This window comes from Triturus cristatus, chromosome 1_2 (assembly GCF_964204655.1).
Source record: "Triturus cristatus chromosome 1_2, aTriCri1.1, whole genome shotgun sequence".
Taxonomy (NCBI): Eukaryota; Metazoa; Chordata; class Amphibia; order Caudata; family Salamandridae; genus Triturus; species Triturus cristatus.
This window is the reverse complement of record NC_140580.1, coordinates 716,620,614-716,642,485: the sequence shown is the minus strand read 5'-3', so window position 1 is coordinate 716,642,485 and position 21,872 is coordinate 716,620,614. Positions and strand designations below refer to the sequence as shown.

The following is a 21,872-nucleotide window of genomic DNA, read 5'->3' as shown; positions in this document are numbered from 1 at the left end:
ATACAGTACAGGTAGTATGGTAAAACATGAGGGTTCGAGCCGGGAATAGATCGGACAAAGGAGCGAATGAGCAAAGGGGCGTGTAGGGTGCCGATCAAACAAGACTAGCATCCAAAAGGTTTTTGTTCAAACAGGACGGGTGAACAAGAAGTTTACTAGATCCGAGTCAGTGTTAACAGTCACAATTACGGAAAGATGGAGAGCCGGCTAAGGTGCTTCCTTGGCTCTTATCGGTTCGCTCGAGAGCGGTCGAGAAAGAGGACTTTGAGCAGGTTCTTGAATTTTGGAAATGAGGGGATCGTTGTGATGTGGGGGGAGGGATGGGGGTGGTAATGGAGTTCCCGATTTTTGGGGCGTTTACAGCGAATGATTTGGCTGCGGATTTTGGCTTACGAGTTTTCAGTGGGATGAGTAGCAGTGTGTTGGAGCTCCTGAGGTTCCTGGACTGGCCAGCCCTTTTGAATTTGGCGGCCAAGAATTCCGGTTTGCCTGTGTTCAGGGCTTTGTGCGTGAGGCAGGCACAAAAGCTGGCTCGCAGTTCAATTGGGAGCCATTTAAATTCCGGTGACCATTCTGGCTGCAGCATTGAAGGTTGTTTTGAGGGGGGCGAGGTGCGATTTTGCTGTCCCAGTCGGGGCTTCAATCCCATAGTCAATTCTGGAGAGCACCAGTGCTTGAGTGGCTTGTTGAAGATGTGTGAGGGTGGGTGGGTGGGGAGGGGGGGAGGAAGGGTTTTACTTTGTACGTAGTTTCAGGTTGAGAAAAGCACTTTTGGCGGATCTTGTAATGTGTTTTTTCATGTCTAGGGCGATACCTAGAGATTTTACCGACTCCGCCACGGGAGGGTACCATTGAGGGCATCAACGGCTTCGAGACATTCAATTTGGGGGTTTTCGTCTTTGTTGGAGTTGAGGAGTACTTCCGTTTTCTCTTGATTGAGTTTCAGGTGGTTGATTGTGAGCCAGTGTTGAACCTCTTTGAGCGTGTCATTGAGTCTCTGGATGTCGTCAATGGAGATGATTTTCCAGATATAGCTGCGTATCATCCGCATACTAGTGGAAAGGGATGTTAGATTTACTGAGTAGTATGGTAAAGGGTTCAATGTAGATGTTGAAAAGCTGAGGGGAGAGCACTGACCCTTGTGGAACACCTCTATAGACTGGTTGGAGGTCGGACTCAAAGTTTTTAATTTTTATTCTTTGTGAGCGGTTGTGGAGAAAGGAAGAGAACCAGTGGAGGACCATCTCTTGAAGACCAGCCCTTTCTAGTAGAACCTTGATGAGCAAATTGTGATAGACTGTATCGAATGCGGCCGATAAGTCTAGGAGGATGAGAAGGCAGCAGTCAAGTCCGAGTCAAGTGACTTGTGTAGATAGTCTATGACACGGAGTATTGCGGATTCGGTGCTGCGGCCTTTTCTGAAGACTGATTGATGGGGATCTAGGAGATTGATGTTATCCAGGTGTTGGGTCAGCTAAGGGAGTATACATCTTTACAGGATTTGACAGAATAGGTAAGTTCGATACAGGTCTAAAGTTATTCAAATCCTCAGTGTCAAGCCCTGTTTTTTTTGTTTTTTTTAGTAGTGGAGTGACTTGACCTACTTTGAGGCAGTCTGGCACGATTCCAGAGCTCAGTGAGCGGTTAATGATCTTGCACCATAGCGGGGCTAGGACGAGCTTCAGGTCCTTGGCCAGGAGCGAGGGTAGCTGATCCAGGGCGTTGGATGAGGGTTTATCATTGGAGATTAGATTGACTATCTCTGCTTCCTGAATGGGAATGAAGGAGGACCAGCGTTTTGGGGGGTTCATGAAAGCGCTATCATGAGTTTCAGACACCTTGATCTCGATGGAGGGGGTGAGATTTTAGCCGAGAGAGAGAGAGATCGATCTTGGCGATTGTCGTTGAAAAAGATGGCGAAGTTATCACATCGTTCTTTAGATGTCAATATTGAGGATGTCATAGGCTTAGATGTTTTATTCCTAATGATATTGAAGAGCTCTTTGGGTTGGTTTTTTGCGGTGTCTAGCGCAGAACTGAAGAAAGCTGTCATTTTGTTCTTGATATTCTTTTTGTAATTCCTGCGGGCTGCCGGGAGTTGATCACGATGGAGCGCAGAAGGGTTGTTCCTCCACATTCTTTGAGGCTCTAAGATGTCTTCTTTCTTCATTGATGTCAGTGGTGAACCATGATCTGGAGGGAATGATCCTGGATTTTTTGTGTTTCAGGGGGGCAAGGTGGTCCAGGGTGAGCGCCATATTGGAGTTGTAGAGAGGTGAGTTCGGTAGTTGAGAGGTGATCAATAGTGCTGGGGAGGAGCGAGCTTATTCTTTCTCCTAGGTCAGCACGAGGGATCCGAGCTGTGTTCCTGACCCTGCTTGGGGAGTTGAGTTAGAACCGTTTGGTTGATGTGGAAAAGAATGATGTGGAGGTCGGACCAGTCTACGGGAATGATGTGGTTGACGGTGTTTGCATTGCTTTTGGTAATAATTGCATCTAGGATTGCTCCTCTATGGTGCGTTTCTTCTGAGCAATGTTGGGTCAGATTGTTTTCTAGAAGAAGGCTGGTTAGGGATTGAATTGGCAGTTTTTTTTTTGTTTCATTCCATCTTAGATTGAGGTCGCCGAGAATTATGTTGTTGGAGTTGCCGCGTGCGCAATAGGCAATCAGGTCAGAGAGGTGTTCCCCGAATTCGTTGGAGTTGCCTGGGTGGTGGTACAGGAGATGACAAAGTAAAGGTCTGTTAGCGCATGTCTTGATGTTGACTGAGAGACACTCAAAGGAGCTATACAGGCAGGAGGTAGTTTCCGTGATGGAGATGATGTTCTTGTGAATTATTGCTATGCCCCCGCTCCTATGCACTGGTCTATCTTTGTTGATCATTGTGAATCCGGGAGGCACCAGCATATCCATGCTGGGGTAAGAGATTGTTTAGCCAGGTCTCCGTGATGAAACTATGTCTATATCATGGGAGAAGATGGCTTCTGCTAGTTCTGTTGCATGTTTAGAGGCAGATCTGCAGTTTATGAGCATGCAGTTAATGGGGGGTCCTTCTTTGCTCCTATTCTTAGTGGATTGGGCTCTAGTTAGGGAGGTTATGTGAGCTAGGGGTCTAGGAACGCTTGGAGGGAGTTGTTCTCTTCCAACTCCCATAATTACTTGGATCTTGTATATAGGGGAGGAGTTCCAAGGGGGGGTCGTAGGTTGAGGCTAGTAGTGCCTCTTCCAGAGAGGAAAGTGTGGATTTTGCTCCTGTGTCTTTCTGAGCGCCTCTCAGTCCCCGATTGTTGGACGAGGGTCGGGATCTGGGGGGGGGGGGGGGGGAACAATGAAATTACTATTATCCTATAGGACATAATGAACTACCGCAGTCTTTAAAAGTTTCTTAAATTAGTAGGGTCTAATTCAATTATTTGTATACTTTGTATTGGGGCACCACTTGCTGATTTAATTTTACTTTAAAGTACATTGTGTCTGGGCTGTCACCCCTCATCCCCCCCCCCCAACCAGCCAAATGACCAGTTGAGTTTGGCCAAGTGGGTTTCACAAAAAAAAAAAAAAAAGTACATGTTGCCATCTTGGGAAATGTTTTTGGGGATCTCGTATGTGTATGACAATATCCTACCTTTTATGTACATCAGAGAGAATCGCATGGTGAAGAGCCCATTGTTTAACTTCCATATGACATCAAACAGCATCCTATGCCCACCGAAAAACCACACAATATCATTCGAGTTTCACCTACAAATTATCATATTCAGCACTTGCCAGAGAAAAATCATCAGTGTGCACACTACCCTGTACCAGAGTCAGACTTGCCAAAGTGCTGACAAGTCAATGATTCTATCCTGCATCAAACTAGATTAATACCTATAAACATGTAAATAATACCAATCTAAACATGGCACACTTTTACATTGCAGCATAATACATCTACCTGGTTTGGCACATGTATAAAGAAAACATACGCTCACTACACAATAGGCAACAACCTCCCTCTCCCGAGCCAAAAACCTGTGGTTTGACAACCTATAGAAACACCACAAAGACCGTCCTATACCAAATACTTTTATTTTCACTAAAACTATTTCAAAATTAAATGCTAAAGAAACTGTCACAAACATCAACAAACATGATCAAAGGATTGTTTCTCCAGTTGACTCCGGTGACTACTTGCTACTATAGCAAACTTGCATTATTAATTTCCCACTGTGTCTTTCCTCCAAAACACTGAGCTGTTGACGTTTTCGGCAACCACTCCAGGTGCTCAAATCATTCTCAACAACTGCTTTGACAATAGGAGCCTGTCCCAGTGACTAGCTACATTAAACAATTCCTAATGATACCCATCCTAGACTCAAAGAATCCAGAGTGAATGCCAACAGTCCTCATTTAAAGTGACTCAAATTGTGGATTTTAAACTCAATACATTAAAACCTATAATCTCTTGCAGCAGAGACCCAATATGATCTATACCACTGCCATGGAACAAAGTTATTGATCATTGCTTCCTGGAGATATTTTGAAATCTAGGTGGATAGTATTGAGCATACAGCTACAGCGGGGTTATTAAAGTAGAGTACTTAAATGGGTCTTGACCATCCTACGCTTACTTTTAAACGTTCAGGTAGTGGCATGCGAGACAAGACACTGGACTGGGCCTCTTTCCTTTCAACCAGTCTTCCTCCCTCTCAATTAAACACTTCAAACTTTAGAGTAGCATTATTCAGACTGTGGTCAAGGCTAACCTGGTACACGTTCTTTTGGTTAAAATTTTCAATCTCATGCACTTGGATTCCTTATAAACTGTCATGTGAATCCGGTTGTCAGTAAGAATAAGACAACTGGATTCACATATCTGGAATTAACACTGTTTACTCATGCTGAGTTTGCTGAAAAACATATGTTTTACAGATTGTAAACTATACAAATAATATAACAGTTATACTAAGAGGAAAAGAAAGATTATAAAGGGATGGAAGTTTGAGCAGTTGTCCCGTAGGACCTTTTCCAGCACATCATCTCAAGTACATTTGTCTGTTTATCACTATACGAACCACATCGCTACAGTAGTGGGCCATTTCTATTCAGACTAAATAGATATGCACTACTTGTACTACCAGTTTTTAGAAATCAACGAAATTGCTCCATTGTTTAGGCATAACTTAGTTTATAATGAACAAATAAAACAATAATATAAAAAATGTAAAAAAAAAAAAAAAGAAGAGAAATCACTATGCCTTGTATACCCCTTTGAAACAATCATGGAGGAAATCTACTACAATGCAAACCAAACAATCTGAAACTCATGTTACAAGCAGAAGCAAAACCAAAGTAGTTCATATGGCACCCGGCTTCTGTGAGAAAGTGCCATCTTTCTTGCATGGTATGCCCCCACTTTTTGCTAAATTGCTGAATGTACTTCGATTGAGTGTACCCTGGGTTCCTGCCAATCAGGTGCCCAGGGCCTATGTTCCTTCCTTAAACCACACAAACTCCAAATTGGCAAACCCTAGCCACATGTCAGCCCCTAGTAAATGGTACCCTAGGTACCCAGGGCCTTGTGGCCAGGGAAGGCCTCTAAGGGCTGCAGCACTCATTGTGCCACCCTCAGAGGCCCTGTACCCTTACACACACACTGCCCTTGCAGGCTGAGTGTCTGGGTGCAGGACAAAACAAAGAGTCGACATGGCACACATCACTGTGTACCATGCCCATCACCTACACTGCCAAGGCATATGTCAGCCACCCCTCTAGCTGGGTGCATTACGCCTATGGTGTGGGCGCAGGAGCCCTGTGCCCCTACAGTACCCGGGTCCATTCCTGGGCACTGTAAGTGCAGTTCTGTCATTTAAGAGTACATGGTGCTGAGAGCTTGTCAAACACGAGCTCCACAGCACCATATTGGCAACACTGAAGCCTGGGAAGTTTGGTATCAAACTTCTCAGCACATTGAACCCACACTGATGCCAGTGTAGGATTTAATGTACTAAGCACCCCAGAGGGCATCTTAGAGATGCCCCCTTACAGCTAACTTACAATCCACGTCTGCTCTGAGGCTGCCCAGGCTGCCACACAGCAGACACGTTGCTGGACCCCTGGGTGGGAGAGCCCCTGCTCTCCCGGGCCTGCAACAATGCACATCCTGGGTGAGGTGAGAAATCTCCTCCCCCAGGATGAGCAAAGGGAAGCTTCAAAGGCAGGCCGCCATTTGGAGTTTCCCCAGGCCACTGCAACCCCCCACTCTGGCGGGAAGCTTGGCCGGAAACCTTATACAAGGACAGGGTATGTGCCAGCCTGCCCACCCCACCCCTCAGGTGGGGGAGGCGAGGTGAAGCACATCTCCGGGCTCTCGCCATCTTGAAGATGGGAGGCCCTACCCTATCAGGATTAGGCTACTGCCCCCCTCCCACAGGAGAGAGGCAGGATAGGGGGTGTACCCACCCCAGGACAAGGACCCATTGGTCCCTGGCCTTCACCTACCTGTAACGCCCCTAAATCTAGTATTTAGGGGCACCCTGAACCTTCCTTCCTTAGATTCCAGATAGAAAATTACAAGAAGAGCAAGAAGAACAAAGACCTGCCCTGCAGCTGCTAAAAAGAGAAGACACCAACTGCTTAGGCCCCAGCCCTACCGGCCTGTCGACTCTCGAACCTGCACCAGCGCGGCATCTCTCGTGGCCAGCAACCTCACCAACCCCGGAGGACCTGGCTACCTTTTGGCTCTAAGCCCCTGGGACTCCCATGAGTAGAGGCTCTACTCAACAAACCTATTTTTAACCCCTGGCAGCAGCCCGGAACCACGGACCCAACACACTCTGCACCAGCCAAGCCTGGCCAGTGCCGGAGTGGACAAAGACCCTGAGGACGACCCCACGGCGACTGATCCAGAGTCCGGCACCCAAGGACCTCCCTCGACAACCCGGAAGAAGCCTGCAGCCTCAGAACCAAGTGCCACGCCAACCGCGATCAACCAGAGGGTAAGATTCACGACGTCAAAAGGCACCCCTGCACCCGGCGCCCTGCGGCCCCCTGTGCCCAATCCCAGGGTACCCACCTAACCTACAACTACCCAACTTACCTCTCGAAGTGGTGGTGGCACCTGAAACATCCTCGTCCCCGAGCCTGCAGCCTTTTTCCAAACCGGAACATTCCCATTGATTTCCATTGAGCGCCCGAAGGCTCAAAAGCACCCTGCACCCAGCCGCCCGAGTGGCCCTGGCAGTGCCCTCTCTACACTAACCTACTTCCCCACTTGCCTTGAGTAAGTGACCAGGAGCCCAGCTCCCACAGCCACGTGGCTTGCCAGACAGCAGCCACCAACCAAGGCCCCCCTATCCCTCATAGGATAACATTGGGCCTAACTCTCTGCACCCGGCCGTCCTGAAACCGCTGAGGGTGAACCAACCGTACCTACCTGACACTGGGGGACCCCTGAGTCCATGCCCGGAATTTCAACTCTGCCAGTCGAGTACTTACCCTTAAACCGCTAACTTCATTTTCCTCATAGGGTAACATTGACTGGCTTTTTCTTCAAAAATCTTCTAAGTGTGAACTTTTCAAAACTGCAAAAATTCACCAAAAATCAGCCAAGTGACAAAAACGAATTTACTCACCTGCTCCTAGGTGAGCTCCCAGTGCTGGATCTTGGTGCCCAGCCCTGACCCTGAAAAGTGTTCACAACTATACTTACCTCTAACTCATTTTTCTCCCATAGGAAACCATTGTCTGCTTTTCTGTGAAATTTCTTCTAAGTGTCTATTTTTGCAAATTTGAAATATTCTTTTAAAATCGTACCATTTCTGCAAACGAAATTACTTACCTGTTTTTGATAAGGACCCCAGTCCTGGGTCTAGGTACCCAGTCCTGGATTACTAAAGTAACGATAAAGTACTCTACCTGCAATTTGAATTTCTTGCCATAGAGATCCATTGAATGTTTTCTTTGAAATATTTTCTAAGTGCTAACTTTTGAAATAGCTAAATATTATTTAAAAATCATTACAGTTATTAAGTCGACTTTCATCACTTGATTCTGAATACTGACCCAAGGCTGGTTCTAGGAGCCAGACCTGGAATTCCAAAAGTAATCTGAAAAGTAATTTATTACAAATAACCTGAATTTACCATTGAGCTCAATGCATTGTTATGTTTAGGAAATAGGATTGTTTATTGCAACCAACTGTGACTGTTTACACAAATTTATTGCTTAAGACAAAAGTATTTATATTCAACCGCTCATTCTGAGAAAGTATATTTTTACCCCCTTTGTGGTTCTAAAAATAAAACCAGCATATATTTTATATATATAAACCATTGGCCTAGAGTTCAGTTATTGAGTGTGTGAAATCATTTGCTGACTGAGTGTGTACAATAAATGCTTTACACTGTCCTCTGGTACTGCCTTACTGCTCGACCAAGCTACCACTTTTGAGAGTAAGGTCATACCTAACTTTGACCTCTATCAGCCTCTGGGGGACTGTGGACTCTGTACAGCCTGTACCTATTAGGGAACAGTATATACAGAGCCACTTTCTCACAGCTTCCATCCCATAATCTCTGAACTTGCAGTGAACATCTATCAAATACACATGCTTATGTTGTGGCATCACACTTTACACAAGGAAAGAAACTAGATCAGTGAGAAAAAGGTAAATTAAAATTTTTGTGAAAGAGGAAAAAGGAATGAACCTTGACCTTAAAAAGAAATAAAATTCTTGATGAAGGTAGAAGAGAAAAAGGAAGAGAGGGTAACAAATTCCTCACCCAGATCATATTATTACAGCATCACAGATCTCACATGAGTGCTTTAATAACTTACTGCGTTTGGCCCGCCACAGCCTCCAAGTATTAGAATGGTGTCATCGTCAATCACAATCTGTAACAGAAAAAGTGAACAGTTAAATATCGGACAAATCATAAGATAAAGGAACACTTTACAACAGATTACTAAAAAGATGTGAAAGTTCACAGAACATTCATGAAATATGGATCAACAAGCTAAATAATACAAATATTCTATGCACCCACTAGCCCTCAAAGGTTACATAACTTTGTGCCACAAATTGTTTGACAGCTACAAATATCTAATATTTATGCGGATTAATAAAAAGACTCCTCCAACTTTCGTGTAAACTCAACATGATTGCCCTCTTCAGCTTAAGTATTTGTGTACATAAGACTGGTAAAGTGGGTTCCTGGTCAATAGGTTTTTGCAACATTGTATTGCAATTAATTCTTTTAGCTGTAACAACCTTGTTCTGTATGGTGGGAAACGTTGCCTAAAGACTATAAACTTCATTACAAGCGCCATTTTTGGAAGGAATAAAATAAAAACTAAAGATATTTCTTTAAACCGCTTCAAAGTGGCAGGTGCTCATAAAATCTTGTAAAGCCACATAGCACTGCACAAACGTTATAGGGGGATTGGGATATATATTTCTTCAGGCCTCAGCAAACCACATACTGCTTACAGCAGTACATGTACCAAGCGGACACTCTGCAAAACTCGAGCATGGTCAGCAGAGGGATCAGATTCCATGTGTGAAGAGCGGGCTATAAATAGCAAAGTCTACTAAAAATTTCCAGTTCATTCCATCCCCCACCTTCCTAGGGCCACCAGCACTGACAGCTTGGCACAATTGTCTCTATATTAGAACAAGGTGCCTTGGAGCCCTGTGCCTGTGGATAGAAAGTTCAGAAAAGATCTCTGTAGTCTCCCACAAACTAACAGTTTCAGAAAAAGCACAGTGAAAAGTTACTGGCTTCCAAGAAACTCACCAAGAGTTTAGTTTAGCAGTAGTACTGAATGCATGTTGATGAAGCAGAGATTCTCAGCAGGGTAATTAAAGAACAGTACTAAAATGTGTCTGATTGGGTGTCCAAGTGAGCCACTAATCCCTCACCAATTAATCACTTAAGTTGTGACAATCGAAATTTGCAAAGTGTGCAGAAATGTGATTTGCAGTTCATTCTCTGCCCATACTCCTGTCCATGTACCGCCTTCTCTTTCTCAGTGGATAAAGTGCAAGGCTGACACTTTTCTTAATATGCAAGATCGGGCTATTATGCTGCTGTGTAAACAGCACAGCTACTTGGGACGAGAGAATTCAGCTGCTACTGCAGTTTAGCTATTCTGCACCAATCGATTCCATTACCAATATTCCATTAGGAAATTCAGATCTACATGGACTCTAAATGTTCACATTCTAGATCACTGTTTTTACTTAAAAAATATCTTTTATCATCATTTAGGTTTTCAAAAAATATGCTGATTGATCTAACAGTGGTTGATACAAGTGTTCATTTTTTGGTGAGGAGCATGTAAAAAGCACAAAATGATACATAGCCAATAAGACAGAATACAGTGTTATTTACAATGGACAGTAACTGCAACCAATATAAACGTTATGAGAAACATGGCATCAAAGTGGGTGAGCCAAAGAGACAGCAGTGACACAGAGCCATAGAGGTTCTGACTGCCATAACTGCCACCATGTGCAGCCCACTAGAGAAGCTGGAGATCATCTGCCACATTCAGAAGTCACTTAAATACACTGTTTTTGAATGCAAGTGGCTGCCACGCAGTGCTCGTTTTGTTTGTTTGGGCAACTACCCACGGGGCACCAGCGTACTACAGATCTACGAAATCCAACATGGAGAGGTGCAGCTGCTAAGTGAGGTCAGAACTATGGGCAGGGGAGGTGGGACACCGTGCAGCACAGCTATTAGCCGACCGCCTGTTAAGATAGGGACTTTAGGCTAGTTTTGTTTTTTGTTGTTCACACCACCCGTCATGCTTGCTTTTAAATGCCTTCACCCGACTTGTTTTCCAGAGCAGTCACACTCCCTCTGTGCCTGGTCGAGCAAATCCTTCTCAGATCCATGCCCCTCCAGCATGTCTCCCTTCCCCCACCACTCCTGCTGCAAATATAAACAAGCATTGGCATAGCCAATAGGTCTCGCCTTTGGGACCTTATAAGTGTTTACCATGCAACAGTTGATGATGTTCCACCAAGGATAAACACTTATAAAGTACCAAAGGCGAGACCTATTGGCTATGACAATGCTTGTTTTCTAATGAAGTGAGCTTTGGGCCGTACGCTTAGGGCTTTTCCCAAGGCGGCATAGCGTAGTTGGATGGTTTGGACTATAATCGTGCAATTGCTACCTTTGTGACAAGTGTTCCTGTCTTAGTATGCAACGAGCTTGTTAGGTTCTCTGTCGATAGTACAGTAGAGCTCTCCTTACATCCAGGGTATGGAGACTCTTTTCTCCTTTTGTTCGTGTGTCTTTGAAGAAGACTGGTGGGGAGTATGCTTTGATTTAAGTGGTACTTAGACACCACTTTGGGTAAGAATTTAGGATCTGTTCTTAGGATTACTTTGTCTTTATGGATTTTAATGTATGGCTCTTCTATGGTTAATGATTGTAGTTCATTTACTCTTCGTAAAGAGTGACGGCTATTAAGAACACCGTCTTTAAAGTGATATGTTTGAGGTCTGCATTGTGCATGGGCTCAAATGGTTATGTCATAATTGGCATAAGGACTCGGTTTACACTCCACATGGGAGCTGGAGATGTCCTTGGGGAGCAATTCTTTTAGATCCCTCTAGGAATGTCTTTATGACGGGTCTTGTGAAGAAGCTCTTGAATGATTTTCCTCGGGTGTAGGCTACGATAGCTGCGAGGTGCACTTTTAGGCTGGAGTAGTTGATGTGGCTGTCTAGGTGGTGTGCTAGATCTAGGACCACTGTTTCTTGTGTGGAGATTGAGTTCATCAGATTGTCATGCATCGAGTGGTGTACCTTTTCCATTTTGTAGCATAGCATGGTCTTGTGGTTTGTTTTCTTGCCTCCTTTAGAATTTCCACTGTTCGCTGAGGCAAGTTTAAATGACCAAACTCTACGTACTCCTGCGCTAGGTTTAGTGTCGCTGGCTCTGGGTGGAACATTTGGTCCTGTTGCATTGTTAGTAGGTCCTTGTCTGCCTTGAGTTTGATTATTCTTGCTTTGAACCGTTCTAGCAGTCTTGAGTACCATGTTTGGCCCATTGTGGAGCAATGAGAATTAGGTTTGTTCCTGGTTGTCTTACTTTTTCTAGGACTCTTTGGATTAGGGGTATTAGTGGAAATGCGTGGCAAATGTCTCGGACCAGTTTTGCGACAGGGTATTCCCTTTTGGCAGGTGGTGAATAAACCTAGAGGCAAAGAACTGGCATTTCTTGTTCTGTATTGTTGCAAATAGGTCTATTTCTGGCGTCCCCCAGAGTTTGAAGATGTATTGTATCGTCTTCTGCTTCAATTCCCACTCGTGGGAGCAGTTCTGCCTGCTCAAGTGATCTGCTGTTGTGTTGTATATCCCTGGTAGATGCATGGTTTGTATATTGATTTTCTAAGATATCGTCCATTTCCAGATCTGTTGTGCTAGGTTGCTGAGTGGGAATGACTTTGTACCTCCCTGTTTGTTGATGTAGAACATTGTGGTGGTGGTTGTGGTGGTGGTGGTGGTGGTGGTGGTGGAGGTGGAGGTGTCTGAATTAAAACAGTCTTCCTGCGAATGTGTTTCTGGAACGACTTTAGTGCTAGGAGGACTGTCCCCATTTCTAGGTAGTTGAAGTGCTTTATGGAGTTGAGGTTGTTCCCATTGACCTCGTATCTTCAATTGGCCGAGGTGCGCTCCCCACAAGCTGAGATACACATCTGTTATTGTCGAAGAGGGAGTTGGGCTTTTGAAAGGTCTAACTAGTGTCATCTTCCTGGATGCCCACCATTGTATTACTGCCTGCAGTTTCTGCGCAACAACCACTAGATCTTCCCAACTTTCTGTGGCCAATTGTTGGGAAGCCATTCCTGGAAGGGTCACATATAGAGGCGGGCATGAGGAATGAGTGGGATACATGATGCCATGAGTTTCATGACTCTCCTCACGGTCAGAGATTGACCCCTCTGTGACGTTTCCAGTCTAATGGCTTGTATACTGTTTCGGGTTTGATAAGCTTGTGCAAGTACTAAGTTGAGTCTTGCCCCTTAGAAGACCTTTTCTTTTCTGGCTTTGTGGATGACTTCTTGTGATTTATCGAGAATCCTAGTTTTTGGTGTGAAGATTACTGTTCAAACAGGTTTGTGACATCTTGGTCTTGTATTTGCTCTTATAAGCCAGTCGTCTAGATAAGGATAGGTGTGTATTCCTTCCTTTCATAGGTATAGGCACTTGAAGACTTGTGGTGCTGATTTTATTCTGAAAGGTAGCACCTTGAACTGATAGTGTGTTCCTTCGTGAAGGGATCTGAGATACTTTGTGGTTTTTGTTCATGGGCATGTGCAAGTATGCTCTTTGAGGTCTATTGTTGCCATGTTATCTCACGTTTGAATTTGTGGTAATGTTTCTTGAAGAGTAGACATCTTGAAATGTTGCTTTAAGATTAACTTGTTTATGAACCTTAGGTCTAGGATGGGCCTCAGTGTAAGGTCTTGCATTGGCACATGGAAACAAGGCGAGTAGTTTCCCTTGAAAAGGTCATCCTTTGGTACAGTTTCTATTGCTTGTTTTTGAAAAAGCTCTTTGATTTCTGATCTAAACTGTGTGAGTTCTGATTGGAGGTACCTTCTTATTTGTGGCTGTTTTGCTGGGGGTCTGTCAGCTCTATGCAATACCCATATTTCATCATATTGAATATCCACTTGTCCGTAGTGATATTTTGCCATTGTTGAAGGTATTGTGCTATCCTGCCCCCCACTGGTGTGTGTGTGGGTTTTCTTTTGTGCGCGAGTCAGTTTGATCAGTGTCCTCTTCCTCTGGAAGGTTGGCCTCTGCCTGTTCCCCATCCACGAAAACTGCTTTGGCTGTCATTGCCAGCCTTGATATCCACCCTGTTGGCTTGACTGTTGACCATTTCCTTGGCCCTGCTGTGGATGAGGTATTTGTTGTCTTTGTGCAAAGGCTCCTCTTCCTGTGGGTTTCCTTCAGTTAAACCCTCCTTTTTTGAAAGCTCCTCTTTGTTGCATGGCTCCCATAGCACTTGCAGTTTCATTGTCCTTTATTTGTTGGAGGGTTTCGTCGACTTCTTTGTCGAACAGGGCGTCCCCTGTGAATAGTCTGTTAATGATTGAGGTCTGCACCTCCTGCTTAAAGCCCGATTCTTAGCCAGGCATGTCTCCCTAGTGTGGTACCTGTGCACATTTGTCTACTGGCCGTATTTACCGCATCGAGAGCTGACTTTAGGCATGTATTTGCAATATTCTTGCCTTCCAGGACACTCGATCTTCCACTTTTCAGGTAGTCTTCTGGAAGCTTGTTGATTAGCTCCTCGATGTTCTCCTATTGTTGGTGACCATACCTGTTTAACAGGACATTTGAGTTTGCTATGCGAAATTGCATAGCTGCCTCCTTTTCCATTTTTCTACCCACCATGTCCATTCTTTTACTCTCCTTCTCTGGAGGTGGACCGGTGTTGGAAAGGGTGTTGCCCCTCTTCCTTGCTGTGGTGACAATAATAGAGTCTGGGACAGTATTTCCTTGTATATACTTCGGTTCCTTGGAGAAAGGATTGTACTTCTCAACCCTTGGTGTCACTCCTTTGGCTGAGGCTGGCTCTTTGAAGGCTTCCTTGCCTTGGTCCAGGATGCTTGGTAGCATGGGAAGATACTGTGTGCCCTTGTTGGCAGGGGGTAATGTCTCTAACAGGAAACATATTTTCTCCCTTTCTTCTTCCAGGGCGACCCCGAAAACATCTGATGCTTCTTTTAGGAGTCCGTTATAGGGGCGAAATCATCTGGAGGAGAAGCCTTCGAGGGATAGCAACATATTTCCTTCTCTGGACTTTCCGTGTCGAGGTCATTCCATAGATCCTCGAAATTCTTAGAGGCTTCTTCTTCCTCTGGTGTGTCTATTTACTCTTCAACGTCCTCGTTGTGTGGTTCGAGAGATGCAGGCGAATAGAGGATTTCTTCGGCATTTTCTATTTCTTCGGCGTGGACTGTGGTAATAGTGGAGATACAGAATCCCTTGAGTAATTCGTCAAATGCCGTTTTCTTTTGGAGTTTCGCCATTTCTGCTTCGAGGCGTCGTCTTTTTGACCTTGAGGGTTCTTTTGGCGTCTGTGACAGGAGATTCTCTCTTTTTTGGAGTGGTGGACTCAGTGTTCAAGAGTGGCGTAGCTCCAGTCTTGGGTTCTTGCTCGACCCTCTGCTTCGGCTCCTTAAGCCATCTTCCCTGGGAGTCCCTCGGTCGGGTTCCGTGGGTTCCTTTGGATCGCGGCTGACCTTTTGATCACCTTTTTATTCGGCGGCGGGGCTGCCTTCGGCTAAGCCTTCTTTTCGTGGCCCTTCGGTTGTGATGGGTGTGGGTGTCTTAGCCTGACTCAGTATTTTTCTCAAAATCTTTCACCATATTTTTCTGGGTATGCTTTTTCTCGGAGTCTCCCTCGAGAATTTCAACGTCTGAACCTTCGTGCGTCGATTCTGCTGGGACCTCTTGGTCCTCCTTATCGCTGGAGAGACCAAAGTCTTTCAAGAAAGGTTTTTTCTGTCCCTGGGCCATTGTCTGGTAGTGGCCCTCCCTCTGCTTTCGGCGTGCAGGGAGGGTCTTCGACAGGAACACCGCACAGGCTTTGCAATCCTGGTCCTTGTGATCCTTGGGCAAACATAGGTTGCACACCTCATGTGGATCACGGGCGAATTTGTGGTGGCACTCGGGGCAGAATTTAAAGGGGGTGTTCTCCATGGCCCCTACCTCGTCATTTGTCGAACCATGTGTCGTGGTGGTGGCAATATTCCGTATTGAAGACTTCATCGTCGAAGACCGGGTGTGTTCTCCGGTCGTGTCTTCGATGCTATGTTTAGGTTTTTCTTTTAAAAAAACTATTTTCTGAGTTTTTTGCGATTTTTGGTACCGTTCCCTCTTGCTTCCAGACCCAACAGCAGAAAAAAGAATCAGACGATGGCTACTACGGAGAACAACCTCCAGGGTGCTGTCTGACGTCACACAGGGGACGTACCTGGCACCAGATGGTGGTAGACGACAACCAAAAAAAAAAAAAAAAACACTACTATTCCGGCCCCAACCACTAGATGGCAGAATAATGCACATGACTACATATTTCGAAGAGGTCAAAAGTCCTCAATCCACTCCACATATCTTTCACAATTGCACTTAATTTACGAGCTTTTACATGAACCGCATCAAAAAATACTATGAAGAAGTAGTGCTCTAAGTTGTAATCAGGCACTAGGGAATATCCTCTGGACCAGGATCACAGGACCAATTTCCTCCTACGAGGGAGTTGCAGAGGTTACTTGATCCATCCTGAACAAATTGAGCATGGCCAGATGGAAAACCTTGACCAGCGTGAGATTGGTAGATGAAGTCAGAAACTCAGGCTTCTTTTTAAATGTGAGGATTTTCTCCGACCAGAAGTAAGAGTCCAGAGTTGGTGAAAGGCACCCAGCTGATTAATATTCCAAAAAGCAGGACTGTTTCCTTGAGGAACAAGAGGTTGCCTATTTCCTATGGTTTTTGTATTCTTGTGTGTTTTAGTGGGCGAAGATAGTTTGGGGGATCATTCCCAGTCTAGATACTTACACTCAGGGGTTGATGAACGTTGCAGAGTCAAATATCGTAATAATTTCCTTAGCAAAACACCAAGTGCACTTCAGATCCATACTGATTATGTGTTGAAAAAGACCATATGCCAGCATACCAGTTGTGTCTATCATACTCCTATGTCGTCAGAACCGGTGAGCGAAGTTGCCGCTGAAGCCACATAGCACCACCTGGCCACATTAAAGAGCTATTGCTGGGGGAAAACATTTTTGGGCTTAATCTGGAGCGTGGATGAGATTTATAAAGGCGAGGATTCTGTGCAACGAAGTATCCAAAAACGTGCCTTCGAAAACACTCTTTCTGGTGGTAACGTCAGCTACAGAATCCTCCTCTTTGAATTCCTCCTGGTGCTCGACTGGATCTGGAAATTTTCTAGCAGTTGCTTCTCTACGCCCATCGATGGCGCTATCAGACTCCATGGCAGCACAGCAGCCTCCAAAACAGGCAGCACTAGCTGTACATTTGTGCAACCTCTTGCACAAGCAGTATTTGTTTACATCTACTCAGTCCCCCAAAACGCAGATCAATCATGAGAGATTGTAAACATGAAAGTGCACCAAAGTTAACAGGGCACCTTCCTAGAATCCCAAAAGTCCACTCCACAGAAGTGGGGAGGGTGGGGTGCAGTATGCACCAGAAAAAGCCTCAACAACGGTAAGTAACTTGTTCTCCTGATGGCTACTTCCGATTGCAGATTTGTCACCTTTTAAATAGATACCAAAGGAATACGTCCCAAAAGGATGAGGATTGGACTTTTCACTCAAGTGCTGCAAAACTCAAAAAAGGCAAAATGACCTTTGCAGACTTGAGACTCAAAGCAGTAATGCCTGGTGAAGGTACGGAACACCATGTAGCAGCTTGGCATATGGCCAACACTGTGGCAGCCTTGGCTTTGGTGGGATAAGCCTGAAGACACTCAGGAGGCTCCTTCTTGGCCAAAGCAGAACACATTTTTATGCAACATGCAATCGTCTGGACAAACTCTGCTTCTTAATTGCCCCTGCTTTCTTAACAGAGACAGAACCTGCAAAAAGCTGGTCATTTACCCAGTTTTTTAAGGCTCGTGCACTAGCGTTGCAGTGCGGAGCACTGCTCACGCAGGCGAGAGCCCTTTTGTAGGAGGTTTTAAAACTGAGCCTGGAATCGCACACCCTCGTGCGTGTGCTTTTCCTTTTGGCTTCCGCGATTGGCCTTTGGTGCGTGTATTCCCAAAGACGGCACGCAATAGGCCAAAGGCGGACACATTGCCCCGCCCATGGCCTATTGGTGTCTATTACGCGCACCAAAGGCCATGTGGTTTCAATTATCGTGCCCAGACAAGGGTGCGATAATTGAAAACACATGTTCGATGGGGCTTGCGCGCACCACTCGAGGTCCTGTTTTTTTTTTCAATAGCTACGGACGCAGATACCTGGTTCTATTACGCAATGGGATTCAAACATTTTTTAAAAGTTAAAAGGGTTTGCAGGGTGGTCGGTGGGCACCCTCCAAATAATAAGAGTGAGTTGAGCAACACTATGAGGAAGGAGGCAATTGTTTGGACGCAGTCGTTTATCCAGTCCGATAGGTTGCCTTTGAATTTTGACGCATGCAGCATTGCTTTTCTACTTAAAAAGGCATGTTTAAAAGTATGCAAGAGAACGCAAAGAAAAGCATGATCTCAGCGTGATTTGCGCAAAACAAAGTATATGTAAAATATTTGTGAGAAGGATTCTGAAATGACAAACTATTCGGCATGCAGCAAAAAGAGGCCAATAAGATTTCATGTACAAAAGGCCAATGACAAAAGTAAGTGACTTCCCGTTGTAAAAATATATATTTATGTATTCATTCATTCAGTAGTTCATATAGTTTGATGATGTATGCTGCTTAACAGTCTACCTCCCCCATCCCGCTGCCTTTTTTTTAACACAAAGTGGCGAATTTCCATGTAATTTAGAATTTGCTTTGAAAATTGTGGTTTACAACATTAGACCTCTCACTGTTATTTTTATTATGATTAACTTTTGCGAGTCAGTCAATATTTTCTCAGATTTATTTGGATAGGAAATAAAACCAATAGGCATTTTGTGAAACTCTTGGAAGATATAACATTTAATGTTTCATATTTGGCCCTGAACGCATTCTTAACGTGTAGCTACTGAAAATAGCCATGACCTCCTTGTTTTCGATATACCAGTCACAGCGGCAACTTCTATCCTCTAGTTGTTTTATTCCCAACATAAATATTCATGACGGGATTGTTAGCTTTACTTTTTTCCACTATTATTGGTTTACAAATCCCAGAGAGCATCAAGTTTTTGACTTTAAGAAAAAAGACAGGACACTTCTAACACGGGGCTTGTTGAAAGCAAGCTTTTAATATTAATTATTAAAACCATTTTGCAATTAAGAATTTTCATTGAATACATACTGTGTAGAGGCGTGCTGGCTGAAGTAGTTGGCATATGATTGTAAAGGTTGTTGTCAACAGACCCAACTCATTTATCGCTTACACAAAATATGCTAAAGGGGGCCGCTATTCAGTAAGATACTTTTCTATAATTTGCACTTGCTATAACTTTTGAAATGTGAGTAATGCGAACTCTTTGAACTGCATATACCACAATGCATTGTAAGGACTGGTACCTCATGATCTGTAGGCACTGCCCTTTTAGTGGGACTCGTGGAGGAAGTATCTCACTTTTACTGAAATTAGTGCTGTGGCTATTTTGTGCCAACTGCTCACAATCTTCTTTTTACAATAGTTTGAAAACCCCTGATGTTATGGGAGTGACGCCTCCACTTGCAAGTTGAACCGTATTCACAGAAGTGGAGAAAACAAAAAAATCATGTTCAGTACCAGTCTTGTGCTCGTAAAATGCCAACTGGCTGTACTGCTGAAAGTTACAAACCATTTTTGAAATAATTTATAGATTACCTTGATACTCAAAATATGCATTGCTGCCCCGTGACTCAATGTCGTGTGTGACTATATTTAGCCAATCCTGGGTTACTATCTAACAACGCTTTCAATGCTGGGATTTTTTATGTGCATCAATGAAAGCAAATCTACAAGTTGTAGAATGCAAAATGAATATGCTACTTACCAGTATGCATCTGTTCTTGGCATGTAGGGCTGCTGACATTCATATCTGTGCATAGATCGCCGCTTAGTGTTGGGTCCGGATGTTTGCACGTTGTTGTCCTGGAAGAGTCTTCGAAGTATCCTGAGATAGGTGACTCCTCCCCTGGACCACAGTGCGCATGGGCATCCTCTCCATCCTCAGATTGTTTTTCGCCATTGTGGCAGTGATGGAGTAGATACAGAAAGTGATGACCATGCTATACAGTAATTCTGAGAGCTGCAGCTGCCACAGGCGCCGGGGAGGAGGGTGGGCGATATGAATGTCAGCAGCCCTACATGCCAAGAACAGATGCATACTGGTAAGTAGCATATTCAGTTCGAGGCATGTGGGCTGCTGAATTCATATCTGTGCATAGAATACATAGCAGTACCTCCTATTAGCGGCAGCCACCCGTGCCAGCTGCAGCGGTCTGAAAAAGAGTTTTGAGAACAGCCTGTCCTACAGCTGCCTGCTGTTTTGAGTGTACATCTACACAATAGTGTTTGGTAAATGTATGTATAGTGGACCATGTGGCTGCTCTACATATATCCTGTAAAGGAATGTTTCCCAGGAAAGCCATGGACGCCCCTAACTTACGTGTTGAGTGGGCTCGTGGGGGAATCGTCAATGTGCGTTTAGCCTTTTGATAGCAAATTTGAATACATTTAACGATCCATCTGGCTATGCCTGCTTTGGAGATGGCGTTGCCTTTGTGTTGTGGAGAAAAGGCAACGAAAAGTTGTTTTGTCTTCCTAAAGTCTTTAGTTCTGTCTATATAGTACATGAGGGCTCTTTTGACATCTAGTGTATGGAGCATTCTTTCAGCGACATTTTGTGGATTCTGAAAGAAGACAGGCAGTTCAATAGTTTGATTCATGTGGAACTGCGATATTACTTTAGGCATGAATTTGGGGTTGGTACGTAGTACGACCCTGTTTGCGTGAACCTGTATGAATGGCTCTTGAATGGTTAGTGCCTGGAGTTCACTAACTCTTCTTAACGAAGTGATTGCCACTAGGAAAGCTACTTTCCAGGTGAGGAATTGAATCTCACATGAGTGGAGAGGTTCGAAGGGTGGACCCATCAGGCGGGTGAGGACCAAGTTGAGGTTCCACACCGGTGCTGGTGGGTGTCTTGGGGGAATTACTCGTTTAAGTCCCTCCAAGAAAGCTTTGATGGCAGGCACTCTGAATAAAGAGAGGTGCTGCCTGTTCTGGAGATAGGCTGCTATTGCGGTCAAATGGATACGTATTGAGGTGTATGCCAGATTGCATCGGTATAGGTGTAAGAGGTAACAGATTATGTTTTGAATGGATGCGTCTAGCGGGTTAATGTCATTGTTGTTGCAATAAATGACAAACCTCTTCCATTTAGCTGCATAGCAAGCTCTGGTAGTGAGTCTCCTGGCCTCCTTAATGATCTCCATACAGTCAGGTGGCAGGTTTAGGTAGCCAAACTCGAAGACTTCAGGAGCCAGATTGCCAGGTTCAGCTGTTGCGGATCTGGGTGCTGAATTTCGCCATGGTTCTGCGTTAAGAGTGTAGGTTTGATCCGCAGCCTTTGATGCGGCACCACGGAAAGTTCTAGAAAGGTGGTGTACCATGGCTGGCGCACCCATGTGGGAGCAACTAGGATGAGTGTCAGTGAGTGCTGTCGCAGTTTGCGTGCCACCAGCGGTATTAATGGCGCTGGGGGAAAAGCGTACGCAAATCTGCCGGACCAGTTCATCCATATCGCATTGCCCTGCGACTGTGGATGTGGGAACCTGGCGGCAAAGCTTTGGCATTTTGCGTTTTCGTTTCTGGCGAATAGGTCTATCTCTGGATGACCCCACTGTTGGAAGTACGGTTGGAGTACTGACTGGTGTAGCTCCCACTCGTGCATCTGGTGGCTGTGTCTGCTGAGCAGATCCGCCATATGGTTGTCCTTGCCGGGGAGGTGTTCCGCCATGAGGAATATGTTCCTCTGAATGGCCCACTTCCACATGCTCTGAGCCAGATGAGACAACTGTGGAGAGTGTGTTCCTCCCTGCTTCTGTATGTAGTACATGGCAGTCATGTTGTCCGTGCGGATCAACACGACTTTGTTGCACAAGTGTACTTTGAATGCCTTCATTGCCAGGAAGATTGCCATCAGTTCCAGAAGGTTGATGTGCATCTTCTTT

The 21,872-nt window shown here is 44.9% G+C and overlaps 1 protein-coding gene across 1 annotated transcript in view; it reads right to left on the bottom strand.

Annotated features, from left to right (window-relative positions):
• FBXO42 (F-box protein 42) overlaps positions 1 to 21,872 on the bottom strand; it is a 183,150-nt gene that overhangs the window by 20,042 nt on the left and 141,236 nt on the right. The window contains exon 8 of the mRNA XM_085608595.1: positions 8,822 to 8,878. Within this exon, the coding sequence (XP_085464721.1) occupies positions 8,822 to 8,878 (57 nt within the window). The remainder of the gene's footprint in view (positions 1 to 8,821; positions 8,879 to 21,872) is intronic.